Source organism: Sminthopsis crassicaudata, chromosome 1 (assembly GCF_048593235.1).
Source record: "Sminthopsis crassicaudata isolate SCR6 chromosome 1, ASM4859323v1, whole genome shotgun sequence".
Lineage (NCBI taxonomy): Eukaryota > Metazoa > Chordata > Mammalia > Dasyuromorphia > Dasyuridae > Sminthopsis > Sminthopsis crassicaudata.
In genome coordinates, this window is record NC_133617.1 from 235,823,772 (window position 1) to 235,842,682 (window position 18,911).

General features: G+C 35.5%; 2 protein-coding genes across 2 annotated transcripts in view; one reads left to right on the forward strand and one right to left on the reverse strand.

Moving 5' to 3' along the window:
• The window catches only part of LAMA3 (laminin subunit alpha 3), a 309,755-nt gene that overhangs the window by 77,554 nt on the left and 213,290 nt on the right, over window positions 1-18,911 (forward strand). Inside the window, 2 exon segments of the mRNA XM_074276692.1 lie at window positions 905-1,020; window positions 5,089-5,207. Coding sequence (XP_074132793.1) covers window positions 905-1,020; window positions 5,089-5,207 — 235 coding nt within the window.
• On the reverse strand, window positions 6,350-11,237 carry LOC141547960 (paraneoplastic antigen Ma1 homolog). Its single transcript, XM_074276681.1, has 2 exons — window positions 10,391-11,237; window positions 6,350-9,551 (listed from the first exon to the last, which is right to left on the reverse strand). The coding sequence occupies exon 2, from the start codon at window positions 9,433-9,435 to the stop codon at window positions 8,047-8,049; it is 1,389 nt and encodes a 462-aa protein (XP_074132782.1). The 5' UTR covers window positions 9,436-9,551; window positions 10,391-11,237; the 3' UTR covers window positions 6,350-8,046.

Genomic DNA, 18,911 nt, shown 5'->3' on the forward strand with positions numbered 1-18,911 from the left:
TTTTTTAAAACAGCAAACAATTGATCATATGACAGTATTGGGAATGGTATAAATATTCAATCAGTAAACATCATGTCCATTTTTCAATTAAGTATAAAAGATTTTGCCACATAATTTCTACTAATGAGATAAAGGTATTTTTAGGCTACCAAATTTTTTCAAGAATATACAGCACTGAGGGAAAAGTTCATAATTTTTTGTGTCATTGATTTCATGGCTGTCTGATCAACCCCTTCTCAGAAAAGTGACCAGAAGAAAATACATAGATTTACAAAGGAAACCAAATATACTGAAATTTAGTTATCAAAATATTTAAGAAATGACAAATTAAGAACCTCAGAACTAGGAAAAATCTTGCAAATATTGGAAATTTCTAGATCATGATTCCCATATTCTTCTGAGGTAATCAAGTGAATATATTTTCTCCTTTATCCCACAAAGTTACTTTTATTTTTCAGAATCATATGGAAAGAAGATATAACTGGACATGAATAACTTTTGTGATGGCTAAATTAGTAGACTAAAAATATATGACAAGGAGGGTGGGGAAGAAGAGAGAAATTAGTCTTACCTATTCGCCTATAAGAAAACTCAGATTTTTGCTCTTAAGTTATGAATGTGTATTATCATGGTTCCTGGGAGCAACATTTCAGTACTGAAAATAACTATTTCCTTGACTTTCTGTAAAATTGAATACAGGATATGGATTAAGGACATAAAAATCCCATTTTATTTTCTTACAGGGTTGGTGACCATATTATAAATTTGTAAAAATTATATGCCTTAGGAATGTTAGTATTTGTTTGCCATGTTCATTTTTATTTGCTAAACCAACATGCAGGAAGTAGTTTCCTTTCCTTGAATGTCTTCCAAAAAGTGAGATTTATTTCCTCACAACACCTAGGTTTCAATGTGAATGCCAACATAATACATGTGGGGAGAGCTGCGATCACTGTTGTGCTGGTTACAACCAGAAGCAGTGGAGACCAGCAACAGCTGAGAGGACTAATGAGTGTGAAGGTAAGTGGGAAGAAAGTGCTAATAATAAATTTTTTGGTGTTTTTTTCCATTTTATTTTTTAGCTAATCAGTATTTGTCTTCTTCCCAAACATTCCATAACTTATAACATGCAGGGAAGCCTTCTTACCCTTCAAAGTTGTCATGATGGGAGACTATTCACTTATTTTTAATAATCTATCAGAGTTCTGAACATTTTAGAGTCTCCTTTTGGAATTGCCTTCAAAACTTGTAGTTATTCAGTGAATAATATTTTGCTTCAATGATGGCATCTCTTCTCCCTTGGAGAATGTATTTAATTTTAGCACAATTTATGTCTATCTCAAATACATGTTGATATATGTCTGTGTGCATACATACATACATAAGCATTTATGTGTATTCTTATATGTCTATTAAACTATTAGATATTATAAAAAAGACTTGGATATGTAAGGGATCAATACAAGTCATTTAGTATAAACAATCCCCCTTAATTTATAGATGAAAAAAATGAGGACTAGGGAGGTTAAATCCACAAGACTTAGGATGCTTCTCCACCAACCACTTTCTGTATGGCATCCCTTCCATACACTGATGGAGCTTTGGAGATTGACTGCAACCCACTAAATTTCTCTCAGCTTCCTTTTCCTCTTCTGTAAAATAGTAATTAATAGCACCTATCCTCCCAAGGTTGTGAGGTTCCAATGAGATGATATATGTTAAGTACTTTGCAAACCTTAAATTGCTATTTAAATATTAGCTATTATTTTGAGTATGGGAAGTGATGATGGTGATCAGTAGCGGCCATTTCTGTTATGACTTACAGATGATAGTTTCTTATACTTTGAATAATGACTAATCCCTTAAAGCTCAATAATTGTAATTTGATTAGTTCTCCAAATCTAGGACAATAGTGAAAGGCATTTTCATAATTATAGTAGATCTGCATTAATCCAACATATGTTAAAATATAGTTTTTATTGTAATGTTTCTAAGCTGTCAGTATGGTAGAAAATTGCATGTAACCTACGGAAGCTGGACATGTTAGGGCTTATTTATCAAATACCCTCTGAATTCCATTTGAATTATGTTATTTAAAGGTAAATATCCTCTTTGAGAAATAACTGATGTGTAAATTTAGATGACTTGAAGTTGATTTTCATAGTGCCAAAAATGAAACAAAAATCAACAAGCTTTAATGTTTAAAAAAAAACACATCCTAATATGTAACAGCTGGCTGCTTTTGTTTGCTTCCTCAAGTTCATTGAATAATTTTATTAAACTATACAAACACATGTATTACTAGGGAAAATTAGGTAATTCAATCCAAGTAAGGATTATTAAATTCCATTAATGAATTCAAATTTTCTTGGTAAAAACAAAAATTGATCCAGAAAAAAATTACATTTCCTTTTAGAATTTTTCATTTTGATGAAATTTTGTTTGTATGAAACCTTTATTAAGAATCAACTATATACAAAGAACCCCTTCTAAGTACCAAAAATCTGTACATACCTTATCTTCCAGGAGAATGGAAATGGGAGTAAGGAGTGGATAAATACATTGATAATTATGGCAAAAGGATGGCAAAAAGTAGAAACCAAAGTCCTTTGAGAAATCTTAGGAGTTATTTTTACTTGCAGGAAGGGCTTCAAAAGGGCTATGTTCATCTGAGTTGTCTTGAAGCCCCCCAGAGGTTGACAGCTTTTAGAAATGAGTGGTAAGAGAGAGTCTGTACTTCTTGGGCTTCAAGACCACCAAAGGCCCTCACAAGTCTGACATTGGTGGAGACTCAAAAGCCAGAAATACTAGAGGATATCAGAACCACTACCAGAGATTTGAAGCTGAGGTACAGGACAGTTTGGATATTCACAATCCATCTTAGTATGATTATAATAAAGAGCAGGTCCTCAGTGTTATGGATCCCCCCCAAGAAGGTCAACATTCGACTTAGTGATCTTGTTCACATTTCCTGTAGGACTGGAAAATTGATCACTAGAGATTTATTGATCTAGATACCCTCCATCTCTCTGCTTGCCTTAACTTTTTGCTCCACTAAAATGAGAAAGGGATGACACCATCCTGTACTTTTCTTATATTTTATACCCATTTTATTAATTTATTTATTAATGATGTTATACCCAACCATGTATTCTTCATACTATTCTTTGCTAATTTTTTTGCTATTCTTTGAACAAGTCACTCCATCTGCTGATTATGAGCATTTTCATTAATGGTTTCCCAGCTTGGAATGCGTTTCCTCTGCATCTCTACCTTCTGGCTCCCTCAGCTTCCTTCAACTTGCAGCTGAAATCTCACTTCTACAGTAGGATTGGTGATCTCAGTCCTCTGAATTCTGGTGCCTCATTCTGTTGATTCATCCTATATATAGCTTGATTGTAAATAACAATCAAGTACAAATAGTACATTTTTTCCTATGTTAGACTGAGTTCCTCAAGTCTTGTTACTTTTTTTGGTATCTCAATCCTGCATGTCAAAGCATCGCCTGATGTCATGGTCCTTTTCAAGAATAAGGGATAAACATCATCCCAGTGCTATCATTACAAATAGTGGGTGCTTAATAAATTAATAAGTCAACAATAAATATTAAAAATAATTATAATTAACATTTTAAAAATAAATGTCAATAATAAATTATTGACTCACTGACCTGGCCTTTAGTGGATTGTAAATGCCATCATCTTGCTCTCTCACTTTGGGGCTGTCTGCCAGGGTGAAATAACCCTTTCCTTTGCTTCCACTTCCCCTTCTCATATCACAGTTCATCTTAGCCATAACCTTCCTGATCTCTTATTTTTTAATCTATCCTCCTTCTCCATTGTGTCCTCTGAAATTCCAGTGCTGTTGTAAGCAAAGTTCTTCCTCTGATAGGCACTCATGGTGTTTACCTTCTGGTACCCTCTGGAAGACACTATATACTGTCAACTTTCCTTAATAAAGCCAAACCTTTCTTTTATACCCCTTTACTTATCGGGCATCCTCTTGCCCCTTAAAGAACTTCTTTAAGTACACTCTCCATCTATGTCACCCTGTCCAGATCCTTCCATAGTTTTTTGCTAGCCTCCATGTCATTTTCTCTCCTTCCTCACATTTAAGGACTTTAGTATCTTCCCAATTCATCAGTGTCCTCATATCCTGTGACTTACAGCTTTACTTCACCATGGCTGTCCTAGTATCTTCCCAATTCATCAGTGTCCTCATATCCTGTGACTTACAGCTTTACTTCCCCATGGCTGTCCATGCAATTGTTATACCCTAATTTTTCATCCTTATTCAAAACTGCCCTTCTTCCATGACCTGAAATCCCTTTATAATCACAGCCTTCTTTACTTCCACCTCTCCCTCATCTCAGTCCTCCTAAACTTATATTTTTGTCCACTTTGACCTCCAGTACACCTTTCTATCCCACTAATTCTCCCAGATCATCACCCATGCTCTGGCCTCAGTATAGTGGAAGGAATGCTGAAATTGGAGTCTGGAAATTAGAATTCTGGAATTGAATCCTAAAACTGACACTTTTTAATTTTGTGATCTTAGACAAGTCACTGAATTTCTGAGCCTCAGTCTTCCTGTCTTAAAAAATGGGGTTAATACAGATAGTATCTCCACAAGTTATGAAGCTTAAATGAGATGAGTTTTGTAAACTTAAAAGTAAATCTTTCATTAGAAAGGGAAAGAAGATATGGATTGGGAGGGTTATGACAGTGGAGAAGGGATCTCAAGGCTTCAATCTTCTTTGGAAGTGAGTTCATGTGCTTAAATGACTGGAGGAAGAATGGAATTCAGGTACCATCTCCTTTTAAACTCCCTATTTATGATTTGATTTCAGGTTTTAGCTTAAAAACAAAAAGGGGGCAGGAAACAAAACTTCCCATTTTACCACCAAACTAAAAAAATAAAGCTTCCTTCTCATGGTTTTAAATTGATCTATGAAATTTCTTAGACTTTTCCATTGTTTCCTGATATCATAGAATACATTTTATATCAGAAGCCATTAAGATGCACTATTTTCAGGAAATTACTAAAGATCTGACTTTCATGATGAGCATTAATTTGTGTTTTCCTTAGTTTGCAATTGCCATGGTCATGCCACAGACTGTTATTATGATCCTGATGTTGAGAGGCGAAGTGAAAGTTTGAATATCCACGGTGTTTATGAAGGTGGAGGGGTCTGCATTAATTGTCAGGTAAGATATTATTCTTGTTAAAAGGGTTTTTTTAATGGACCTTTGGCAGACATAAACACCAGTAACATTCAGAGAGTATCTTATTGAGAAGTGATATGCATTTAGAAAAAAAAGTAATTCTACCTTTCATATAGGATATTGCTAGTAAAGACTTTTGCATTTTCCAAGAAAGATAGGATGATTTAAAATTAGGACAAATCCCCACTTTTTTGTGTATATAGAGGTCTTTGCTACTTGTGACTCTTAAATGTACAAAATTAGGCTGAGGAATATCCTAGGCCATCTTGGTGACTGTATTCAGTCAATAATAGGGGCAGCTACTAGGTGCAGTGAAAAAAACCTTGAATGTGGAAATCAGGAAAATGATTTCTAATTTTTGTCATTTTAGTCCTGTGAACCCATTTGGAGTTTTCTTGGCAAATAAACTGGAGTGGTTTTTGCCATTTCCTTTTCCTGCTCATTTTATAAAGAAACTCAGGCAAACAGGGCTAAATGACTTTCTTAGGGTCATACAGCTACTAAGTATCTGAGCCAGATTTGAACTCGGGAAGATGACTCTGACTGCAGAGCCAGCACTCTATTTACTGTGCCACCCAGCTGCCCAATACAAATTTGGCCTTAAATATTTATTAGCTATATAATCAGTACAGGTCACTCAACTCATTTGCCTCAGTTTTCTTATCTCTTACATGGGAATAATAACTACTTCCTAGGGTTATTATATTTAATATTTGTAAAACACCTAACACTGCCTGGCACATAGTAGGAACTTAATTTTTGTTAAATCAAAAAATAACAGATCACAATCTGAAAGATCTTTAGTGAGTTGGAAACAAGGCTTTGGGGGGGGGAGATTCATAGAATTTTTTGTATGGTGAAGACTTAATAAGCATGTTTATTGGATCTGTCAAGGACACAGAGATGGCTTGAGAACAGTAAAATCCAAAAATATTTCAGCAAGTTAGAACAATAGAAGTGGATCTATTAAGGTGAAATTTAATAGGGATAAGTGTAAAGTCCTTTGCATGTACAAGTAATAGATGGGGGAGATAAGACATTAATAGCTCAGAGTCTTATACCCTTCAGCAAGCTTGACATTAGGTAGTAGTGAGTCACGGGTGCTAAAAACAAAACAAAACACCTTAACAGAATCTTAAGTCTTTATTAACAAAAAACACAATATCCAGATCAATGGAGCTAACTACAGGGTTCTTCACTGGTAAGACAATGACGTTGGTTTCTCGGTGTTCCATTTTAAAGGGGACAGATATTTAGAAACTAGGATGAGTGTAGTTCCATAAGACAAAACTAGCACCAAGGAATTGAAGCAGATTTTTACATCGATGTAAGAATTTTGCTCCCCAACAATAGAAGACTTATCTTGTGAAGTAAGGAGTTCCTAATCACTGTGTATGTTCAGAGGCTAGAGTTGGATAACCTTTTTTTTCTTTACTCTTCGATATTTTGAAGTGGAAATTCTTGTGTATTCACAGACATGTCCTGACTCTGAGAGCCAGCTTATAGGTCCTGGGTATTTTGTGAGTCAAGAATTCTCTCCAAACTACTGCTAATAAACTCCTATTGATATGTTTTACCTTTATCATAGGCTTTTAATTAAGTAACAATGTAAATAAAAGACATAACATTTTCCCCATAAATTCTGAGCTCACTCTCCTGTGAATGTTATATACTCCTTGATGAGAGAGAGACCTTTATAGAAAATATGTGTGGCTTATCAGTACATGGAGGATTGGTGTGTATTCAGGTCACGTTCATGGAGGAACAACTCACATCTTTGCAACTGTCTTTTACTGACATTGGATCTTCTTTCAGCCAGACTTTGAATTTCACTGGTTCCTGCATGATGTTCTATCTTAGCTGATTTCCACTTGATATATCTGTTGTTCATATCTCTATTCCAGCGAAGATGTTAACTAGCTTCTTCACCCATCGCATCCACTGGAGGGATGTGATTAAAAAGCCTCTCTTTTGCGAAGCCTGATGAAACAGAAGGTTTAACTTCTTTAATCTATTCCCCATTTCCCCCTGCTTCCAGTAATATACTTGCAAATTACCTGGGCATATGCATAACATTTCTAACACATATAATTTATAGCACAATAAACATCAGAAGATATTTATATTAAATTATTATAACTGTTCTATATAGCCTATAAAGCAAATAAGCACTTCTAAACAGAACACATGCCAGTGCAGACATTTAAAACAAAATATAAATTCCATGTAACATATAACACCTAGCATAAATAACAATATTACAACTGTAACACTGCAATTAGCACATATAATAAAATATGCATATTACATATCAATGAAACATAACTATATAACAATATAACTAAGCATAAACAAAACATATTAACGATATAGAACATAATATTTAGATTATATTTGTAAATATAACATGTTATACTCAATGCATCTGATGTATATGTCATCTGATGACAAATATTCACCTTCTTCCATTTTTTCTAGAATGTTGTAGCTAACTAAACTTGGTTACTGGGTGCCTGTCATGAGCAGCATCCACTGCTTCCTATATAGCATTCAGCGTTACAGTTATGTTATGTTATATGGTTATAAAAATAGTATTCTATTCTATAGCTCCAACTTCTGTCATTTTTTTCAATAGTAAGGGGATTTCTTGGGGACAAAATTTTAGTCCTTCAGACTCCCTCTTAGTTCTTCTGTATGTGGTTGTTCCTGTTGCTTATCAACCTGGGACCACCAGGGAAAGGCAAATTACAACAAAGTTCACCTCTATTGATGGCAGTCTTTTGTGAAAGATTCCCAGGTATAGCAGTCAATGAGTTCTGTCTTAGGGTCTTTGGGATCTAGGATAACTTCTATCTCCAGATCCATCATCTTTATGGATAGAAGGCAGTCTGGTGGACATCAACTTCTGTTTAACCAATTCTATATTTGCTTTTTGGGTGCATCTGGTATTTGCATGCCCATCTAGGCCACAGTTACAGCAGAATATTCCCAGACCCTTCTGCCTCTGCTCTACTGGCCATGTTCTAGCTTCAAGCCTGTTTGATCTCTGCCCCCACAATCCCTTGTCTTCTTTCTGGGAAGAGTGGTACTGATCAGCATTCCATTTTTCACTGGGCAATCTATGAGTGTCAGCCTTTATGCTTAGCTGAGTGTGGTTTGGTTCCATTCTCGTTTCCATGGGTGATACCTGAGAAGAGGTTTCAGTAAGCATTCTGCTAGGTTGTAGACTTCTATCTCCACAATCGAGTCTGTTCTCATACAATTTCACTATTGCCATGAGATCCTGAAATTTAATCTGCTGTTTCTCTTTTTCCAATTTAATTATTTGTACTTGTAGGTCTCCATCATCTAAAAGTCCAGAAGCTACTTGGGCCAATCTAATAGCATCCACTTCACTGGGCTTCACCGATCCCTTAACAACTAAATTCTGTAGCAGTTTGTCCACTCGCCCGACAAACTCAGAGGGTTTCTCTCCCTTACGCTGAAAGGTCGTAAGAAACTGGACATAAGCTTGTTGTGGAGTTTCTGAACTACCATATTGCTTATCTAACTTTTGCAGACATTCTAATAAAGTAGCATCAGGGGTCTGTAATTTCAAAATACGTATGAGTTCAAATGCCCGTCCCTTTAAACTATCCATTAGTCTTTTCTGTTTTTCTGTATCATTCACTTTCCATTGCTTCACTATTTCTGTGGCATGTTTTATCCAAGTGTCATAAGGTTCTTCTCCAGGAGGACATGGATGTTCCCCAGAGAAACTTCTTAATTTTTCAGATTGAGATTCTTCTTCTGGCTCGGATTCAGCCTCTTCACTTTCTTCCAGTCTGGACTTCCCTCCATACACATGTCTCACATCATCTTCAGACAATCCTTCCCTTTTCAGAACAGTCTTAAGCTTTCTTTCTATCTCTTCTTCCTCATTGGGGGGTCTAATGACAAGTTTCCAGGTATTCTCTCCTACTGTAATTGTACTAGGGATTTTAGAATGGTCTATCGGTTCAGACAATTTACAGAAAACAGACAAGGTGACATCTGTCTCTTCATATCGTCTGGTCAGTACTTGACATTTTCCCAAAACACTTATTGCATTATGTAAGACATTTTCAATGTCCTTATCTGTTAGGTCATGAGGCACTCCTTTAACAAGCAGACCTCTGTATAAATCCAGGTGCATAGCTGTGCACCACTGTTCTAAAGTTTTGTCATCCATATTATTTTTCCTCTTTTTTTAAAGACACTATTCAATCACTATAGAAGTAAACTACACACTTCAGTAGCATCTCAATATACTGTACAATAACTCAGTTGTTAATGAAAAGATTTGACCTGTTTAAAAAGAAAAGGAAAAAAATTGGAAAACTTTGGTGACTAATTAGAAAGCCCCCTCCCAACTTCCCCAATGGATCCCCACAGTACATAGGGCATTCAAAATGGAGATCCCATATGATAATTTTGTCAATGGATTCCAGGACAAACCAATGGGAGATTTGATAAAAGTCCCTATAGCATAGTTAACAAAGGTCCCCCCTTCTCTCTTAGGGGTCCTAGTGAGCTATACCAGGTTCTAGGTCTTTTGTGGTTCATGATTCCCTCCAAATCATAACTCATAAACCTTTAAGAGGTGTTTTACTTTTACCAGTCAATCATGGGAAATGGTTTAAAAGAAAGGTTATTTTATGTTTTACATGATTACACACTGTATAACCTATATCAAATTGCTTGCATTCTCAAAGGGTGGGAATGGAGGAGAGAAGGAACTCAAAAGTTTTAAAAACAAATGTTCAAAATTGTTTTTACATATAACTGGGGGAAAATAAAATATTAAATTAAAAAATTAAGTTAAGATTTTTTAAAATCAAGTTGCCCTGAAAATTATTTGACATAGAGAATATCTGCTCACAAGCACTGAGCGCTCTCTCTCTCTCTCTCTCTCTCTCTCTCTCTCTCTCTCTCTCTCTCTCTCTCTCCATATATATATATATATATATATATATGTATATATATATATATATATATATATATATATATATATACACAATGGGAAAATAGACTTTCATAGGATTATGTGTGGGTCTATCACACATGTGGACATATATGACCAGGGCACCAATATGAAGTTCTTGCAGGGAGCATATACAACTAGGGCACACAGAGGGACAACTCACATCTCCGATGATACAGTTAGAAGTTTTCATCAGCTGCTACAACCTCTGGTGCGACTCTGTTGCCAAGTAGCGCTCTCTGTTGTATCTCAGCTCTTCTCTGCCAAACACTGTATCTCAGCTAATCCTCTTCCAAGTGCTGTATCTCAACTGCTTCTGGTTGGGCTTCTTGCTTTTACCCCAACAGATAGGAAATATCTTTGTTCCAATTGATCTGTCAATCAGTTAGCCAGTTTCCTTCATCATCCTGTGGGTATGCAGTAGGGTACAAGTGCATGTGCTCATAGGCTACATCCTTGTAGTTGGCTCTTCTAGTTCCTCACTTATGGGGCTAGCTTTAGAGCTAACTGAAAGTCTTCTAGAGATGCTGTGATTGAATTAGGTTTTTTCTAAAGGTTAATTCTACCTTCAGCCATCAATCTCAACCAATTGCTATGAAACACTCTACAGCCTTCCCAGTCAGATCTCTCAAGTCAGTGGTTAAGAAATTCATCACTGCCATGTTGTAAAGACTATGGTACAGACTAAGGCAGAGACTAAGGGTCAGCTGTACCTTTTGAATTCTACTTAGAACTCTTCTGTTAACTGCTTCTCTTCTGAACTCTTTGAGTAACTGCTAAACACTTCTCTGAAATGCCTTAGCCTTGCTCTTCCTTATGTTCTTCAGTTCAACTGTCACCTAACTTATGGCCAGAAACCCAATTTAGTTCTTAGGTCTTCTCATACTCTCTGAAGTAAATTTGCCAAAAAGAGATTGAGTCATCCTGGGGTAAATAAACATTTTGAACCTCACCTCTTCTGTTCAAATGCAAATTGTAACCACTCCTGTCAACTGGGAAGATCTGAAAGGTTTTAGACCTTTGGCCTCCTCTCCTGGCAATAGCACATGCTAGTCTGGTTGCTCCCAAGTTTCCTTACATTTCTCTTGACATTTCGAAGAGGGAATGTGCTCATTCCTTCAAAGGTTTAATTTCAGTTTGTGGTGTGTGTGTGTGTGTGTGTGTGTGTGTGTGTGTGTGTGTGTGTGTGTATGTGTGTGTGTGTATGTGTGTGTGTGTATGTGTAATGTCACAAGAGAGATGATGGTAGTGAGATAATTTATACTGTTTATTTATTATTAGTGCTAGAGTCAGCACCATAGTATAAATCAAAATTTTCTTGTGTTAAAATTCATAAGAAAATTGAAATATATTTCTTTCTTATAAGCTATTTTCAGGAAGTAATTATATTATATATTGCATGTTCAGTGAGTTTGTTTTTGTTATCATTTAACTATCAATAAGGACAAGGGGGTTCCAGGGCAGAAAGTCCTCTGGCATATGTTGTCTGATCCAGACCTTAAGGCAGCTGGTGAGAACATGGCTAGGAAGTCAAGTGAAGCCCATGGAGATGGGTTTCATTGTACTTGGAAACTGAGGCAATCACCAATCTGGACAATAGAGGGCCCAAGATAGTGGTTCTGGGCTTCAGAAGGTTAAGTCTTTTGGGTCATAGTAGGACTTTAAATGCTCCATGTGGAAATTTACAAGATGTTAATAAGAATGAATTAAGTCCAGAATTCATTCGCCAAAGAATAAAATGTAAGGAAATCAGCCCAATATGGTTTCATCTGGCCAAGATTGTACTTGTTCTAAGCCAGCTTCATGACAGTAGAATCACATAGGAATGGCCAGTCCTTTCACAAAATAAAAGCATATCAAAGTTATTGCTTGCCCTGAGTAATTCACATAACATTATAGCAATGTTATATTAAATCCAAAGATTCCAACTACTTAGGTGAAGAGGACAACATTTGAGAAAAGAAAATACTGGGAAAAATGAAAATTATCTGACTAAAATTAGGTTTATACTAACATTTCACATCATATGCCACAATAGGCTACTATGGAACATGGGACCTAAATATAAAAAAATAACGTTATAAATTCAAGGATCCAGGGAGTAATAGATATTTTGTACAACTATTGATAGAGGATAAGTTCTTAAGAAAACAAAGGGCAAAGGAGAGCACAGGAGATAAAATGAACCATTTTAATCACATATAGGTAAAAAAGATTTTCATGTCAATGAAAATTAAAAGGGAATTTTGTGAGGGATGGAAATCTTTGCAACAACCTACTCTGATAAAATTTGATATCCAAGATATATAGGGAACTGCTTCAAATATATGAGAACATAAGTCTGGTAGCTCTTAATAAAGAAATCTAAGCTATCAACAATCATTAGGAAAAAAATGCCCCAAATCATTAATAGTAAGAGAAATGTAAACTAAAACAACTCTGAAGGTCTATAGCATACCAATGTGATTGGATGACATAAAGAGGATATAGCATTTGGTGGAGAGAAATGTAGGAGAACACCAGCGAAGTGTTTGGCAGAGTACTGAATTGGTCTAGTTATTCTGGAAAACCCTGGAAAGTACTACCAAAAAAGTCACTCAGCTGTACATAACCCTTGACCCAGTGATATCACTATTATACACATATATCCCAAAGAAAGCAAAGAAAGAGAAAAAAGATCCACATACATAAAGCTATTCACATAATACTGGAAACTAAAGAGGTATTTATGAATTAGGGAATGGCAGAATAAATTATGGAAAGAGAATAAGCATCTACCATATGCAAGACATTGTACTAAGGACTTTACAATTATCTCATTTGAGCCTCACAGCAATCTGGTAAAGTAGGTGCTAGTATCCTCATTTTACAGTTGAAGAAAATAAGACATTTAGAGGTTAAATAATTTGCTGGGGCTCATATAGCTAGGAAGTATTTGAGGCTGGATTTGAACTCAGGTCAGTTCCAGTACTCTAATATGTACCACCTAACTGCCCCTAAATTATGGTGTGTGGATATGATGGAATAGGAGTGTACTATATAAGAATGATGAAAGAGTTGGCTTCGGAGAAACCTGGAAATAATTACATGAACTAAAACAGTTAATAATGGATAGAACTCTTAACAAAAAGTTGGGGTAAGCAGAGAAAGAGAAAGGATTTATGGAAAAAACAATGCCAAAATGAAGAAAAGTGGATCATCATTAAAAAAAAATGAGCAGAAAAGAACAAAAGAACATTCAGAGAGAAACTCAAATAAGTAAGACAGCTTTAAATATTGCTTTTTGAATTATATAATTTCAAAAATAAGCTTATATATAATAGATATCCAGGTTTTTTACTGAAACCTTTTCTTTATCTTTCTATATGTTTATTGGTATTTTTCAAGTACAGAATAACAAAATTAAAAACCTAGAGCAGACTGATTGACTTTGAGGAAATAATGTATTTTCCCTTACTAGAGTCCTTCAAATAGGGGATGTTGTTGAATTTTTGTTAGTCAAGAGAATTTGGATGACATATTATCTCTTTAGGATCATTTTTTTAAATAAATAGGCATTTATGAAGTACTTACTATATGCCAAGTACTGAAGATACAAATAAAAAGGGGAAAAAGGCCAGTCCCTCCTCTGAAGGAGCTCAATATTATATAAATAACTAGGTACTAATCTCAGAAAAGGAAGAAGATACCTTATACTGCCTTTACAATATATTTTTTTCCTTTTTGATTCTCTTGTCCACATGAAGTTACTGATATATTCGGGCAAGTTGAATTTTCCCCATCTGTTGAATTTAAAATGTGTATTCTGAAGTTTGAGTTTTATTTAGTAAAAGTATCTCTAATGTTATATTGTCTTCAAAAAGCCCCAAGAAGGCAAAAAAATATATAATACTTCTAGAAGGAAAGACCCTTTCTTGCTCTTTCTTCCTTTAGTAAAATTGTAACAAATCATATTTAAGACTGAAGCATCTCCACTTTGCTTTTATATTTATTGTTTTGTTTTTCATTTATTTAAAATACAGACTTGGGCCCCTTTCCTGAGTGAGAGAATATCTGAGCCAATTTTTCTCTCTGCTCCATGACTTTCAATCGCACTGATCGCCTTTGCTTTCCAGATGTTTTACATCAAAGATTAAAAGCTGTGGATGCCCCTTCTTTATTATGACCATTTTCTGGGTTCTGGGAAAGGTACTTACTTTTCTAAGTCACAACAGAACTTTGTCACCATGAAGTCCAAGGAGGAAAAGTCCTTTTGACCAACTAATCCAGCCAACAGTAGATCCTTTGATTTGAATAGCACTATCATGTACAACTGTTGTTCCTGGTATAATATGCTTGTGGGCTGGCAATTTACCAATTTGTACCAGCATGAATCAGAAAAACCCTACCCATCAGCTACAGCCAAAGATCCTTATCAGAGATACAGGGATGAAAACTGTTTTTAATTTAAGGCATCTTGATATAGTACAAAAAAACACTGAAAGTCAACTGGAATATTTGGGTTGGGGTTCAGGATCAAACTAGATTTGGAAATTAGACCTAGGTTTGAATCTCAGTATTATCTGTATGACATTAGGCAAACCACTGAGGGCCTCAATTTCCTCATGTTCACGATTGGACTGAATATATCTAGTTCATCACCCTAAAATTCTATGATCTGATTATCTGTATGACTATAGGTAAGCCAACAAATTTCTCTGAGGATTACCTCCCACTTTTCTAAAAATGAGGAAAATCATTTTTATGCTGCAGCCTCATGGGATTGTTGTAAAGAAATCACATTGTAAATTGTAAAGTACATTTATGTGAGTTATTGGTAGTAGTAATGATAGCATCATCACTGCAATATAAGATTATAGATAAAGAAGTAGGAAACCCTCTCAGGAATAACACATGTAATTTTGGGTGTCATGATCTTAAGCTTAAGATCAAATTAAAGAGCTAGATACCAATGACCATTTACAATATAGTTTTGAGTGAATTTATGGAAATTACACCTTTTACAGATAAGACACCTAGCTTTTTTCAACAATTTAGTGTTTGTGTCTTCCCCCCCAACTCTCTGTCTTTGTCTGTCTCTGTCTCTTTCTCTCTCTCTGTCTCTATCTCTTTCTCTCTGTCTCTCTGTCTCTGTCTCTGTCTCTCTTTCTGTCTCTCTCTGTCTCACTCTGTCTCTGTCTCTCTTTCTCTCTCCCTCCTCTCTAATGTCTCCCCTTTTTTCCTCTCTTCTCCTTTCACTCTTCCTCCCCCTCTTCTTCTTCTCCTCTTTCTCTCCCTCTCTTTCCCTTTCTTTCTCCCCATTCTTTCCCCCTCCCTCTCTCTCTTTTTTTCTCTTCTATTCTCCTTAAATAACAAGAGTCTACCTAGTCTAGTTCTTCTCTTCAGGAATAAAGTGAATTCAAAAATAAATACAACCTCCCCAACCAAATACAGAAATAATTGAGAACAAGTAAGCAAAATACTGTGGATATTGTTTCCTGCTTGCTAGTCTCTGCCTTTAGGAAGTCTATACCTCTAGAAAGAGGTAGGAAGGATTCTCTTACCTACCTCATGAGCAAAAATATTGAGGAGAGAGAGGTAGAAGAAGAAGCCAATGGTCTTGCAAATAGCAATACTCTGCAAGTGACTGGCAGTTTAATAGCTAAATGGAGGCAGGGAGTTTATAAGTAGTATTTGATAGAGCAATGCAAAAACAAATATGTAAACAGGTGGGGCAATTTCTGGGCAGAGGATAGAGGGATGTCATTTTATCTAGATGGTTAAAAAAGATCACATTGTGGGAACTGTTTTTGTAGTTATCTTTTTCTGGAGGATATGTGCTAAGTTTGTGCTTTTGCCTAAGGAGATAACCATTATTTACATATGTTCCAAGTACTAGCTGATTTTCTTGATAGAAGACAAGATAAGAAAGCTAGAGAAATGTGTCATTTGCTAGGATATGTTAAACACCTCTCCCTACAGAAAAAGGAAAATAAAGATTAAATTAGTGATTCATAACAATTTAAATTTAGTAGGAAAGTTTATTTAGCTTCATTCTTTATAAATTCTATGTGTATCTTGTTGCCTTTTTTTGAAAATATTTTTTTTCTTTAATACTTCCCAATTCTTAAAAACATTCCTTTTTTAAAAATTTGAGTTTCAAATGCTCCCCTTTAATCCCATTCCTCCCTCCTTCTTGAGAAGGCAAGCAATATAATATCAAGTGAAGTCATATAAAACATTTTAATATTAGCCATGTTGCAAAAGAGAACATATCAAAAAATCTAACCCCACAAGAAAAATGAAGTAAAAAAAAAAGTATGCTTCAATCTGCATTAAGTTCATTAGATCTCTTTGGAGGTAGATAGCATTTTTCATAAGTCCTTCAGAATTGTCTTGGATCACTGTATAGCTAAGTCATTCACAGTTGGTAATCATAAAATATTGCTGTTTTGTGTACAATATTAAACTGGTTTTGCTCACTTCACTTTGCAGTAGTTCATGCAAGTCTTTCCAGGTTTTTCTAAAAGCATATTGCTCATCATTTCTTAGAACATAATAGTATACACAACAATCGTATACACAACTTATTCTGCCAAACTCCAATTGTTGGACATTTCTAATTCTTTTCCACTACACAAGAGCTGCTAAGAATACTTTTGTACAAATAAGTCTTTTTTCCTTTTCTTTGAGCTCTTTGGGATACAGAACTAATTATGGCATTTCTGGGTCAAATACTGACAAGTTTCTAAAACAATTTTAGTAAAAAGAATAATGGATTCAAAATGAGAGAATCTGAGTTTTAATCTCAGCTCTGCTGTTTACTACCTAGATGTCTTTGGAGAAGTTATTTAATGTTTCTGGAGTTGTTTCATCATCTCTAAAAGGAGTTGTTTGGATTAGGTAATATCTGAGATTTTCCCAGCTTTGGATTTATCCTAGTATTCCATTTATATACAGGCAAAACCATATTGGCTGAGAAACTTTTCACAAGGGGACACACAATCCATTACTCAATCTGGACAGCAAATGTTTTTGGATAGTCTTTGACAATTTCTTTTTATGCAGATGAAATCAGGTTAAAATGAACCAAAAGACATTACAATAGGATGGCATGCAGTTTAATAGGAAAAGGAAGAAGAGTTCCATTAACTGTTGATAGTCAATTGATAATCAATAAACATTTATTAAGTGCCTACTATGTGCCAGATATCGTACCAAACACTGGAAATAAGAAGAAAGGCAAAAGATGGTCAGTTCTTGCCCTCAAGAAAGCTCACAATCTAATGGAGGCAATAAATAAAAAAATTAAGTTCAAGAGGAAATAGTTTACAGAGGGAAAGACCCTAAAATTTAGAGGAATTTGGAAAGACTATAGAAGGTGGTATTTGAGTTGGAACTTAAAGGAAACCAGCACAATCAGCAGGCAATGAAGAGGGAAAGTATTCCAGGTAGAGGAGGCAGCCAATGAAGATTCCTGGAGAGAACAAATGGAGGGTCTTGTTTATGGAATAGCTTAAGAGATCAATTTCAAAAAAAGACAATGAATTTAGTTTGGAGCATGTTGAATTTAAGATGGCTAGTAGACAGTCTGAAAGACAGATTGAAGCTCAGTGGATAGGGTAAAGCTGGATAAGTAGATTTGAGAATCATAATCATAGGGATAATAATTAATTCCATGGAAGCTGACAAACTCACCAAATGAAGCAGTATAGAGGGAGAAGAGAAGAGCATCCCGAATGGAGCCCTTTGGAGGCAGTGACCTGGATGGGGATTCAGTGAAGGAGACAGACAAGAAGCCATCAAGAGAAGTAGGAGGAAAATAAGAAAAGATGTTTGGAAAGAAGATACTATCAAGAAGGAGAGAGCAATTAACAATGTCACAATGTCACAGAAACAGGATTGAGAAAATACATTAAATTAGGCTGTTAGTTCATTAGCAACTTTGGAGAGAGCAATTTTGATGGAATGATGAAGACAGAAGCTAAATTATTAAAGAGAGAGGAAGAAATGAGGAAATGGAGGCATCCATTATAGACAACCTTCTCAAATGGTTTTGTCACAAAGCACAGAAGAGATATAAGATGATAGTAGGGATGACATCCTTTTCACTCTGCTCTCTGCCCTCCTGAACCACTTCCCAGTTATAACAACATCTGTAGGATCTCGATGTGATGATCTAATTTCCTGTACCTTAGAGATGGGCACAATTCAATTGATTCTATATACTAAATGATGTGAGACCCCCATAGTCATGTCTGGGGGAGGCACAGCCAGGTGCTCTAGATATCTCAAAACATTACAAATCATTGATTAGTAGCTATTTGAATTATAGGCATACTGCTTAGGAGGAATTAACAAACCTTCAAAATTTGTGCTTTGCAAATTTAAATGTAATGTATCATGGCACATCCCACATTTCTCTACACTTAGACAGTGAAGTGATCACAGAGTGAACACTGTGATGAAAACCTGAAGGGTCTCAGATAGTGCAACATAGGTGTTGATTAATAAGTGATACAAGGCTGTGTGCTTACTCCCATGCTTTTTAGTATGATGTTTTCAGCCTTGTTGTCAAATGTCTTCGATCAAAGTCAGCTACCCCACTGATGGTAAAATCTTCAACTTGGAAAGACTTAGCCAAAACTAAAGTGAAAAGTGTTGGTGAGTAGGTTTTTGTTTGTAGATGATTATGTCCTCAATGC

Coding starts and splice junctions, on each gene's coding strand:
- LOC141547960 (XM_074276681.1), bottom strand. CDS start 9,435: ATGGATGACAAAACTTTAGAACAGTGGTGCACAGCTATGCACCTGGAT.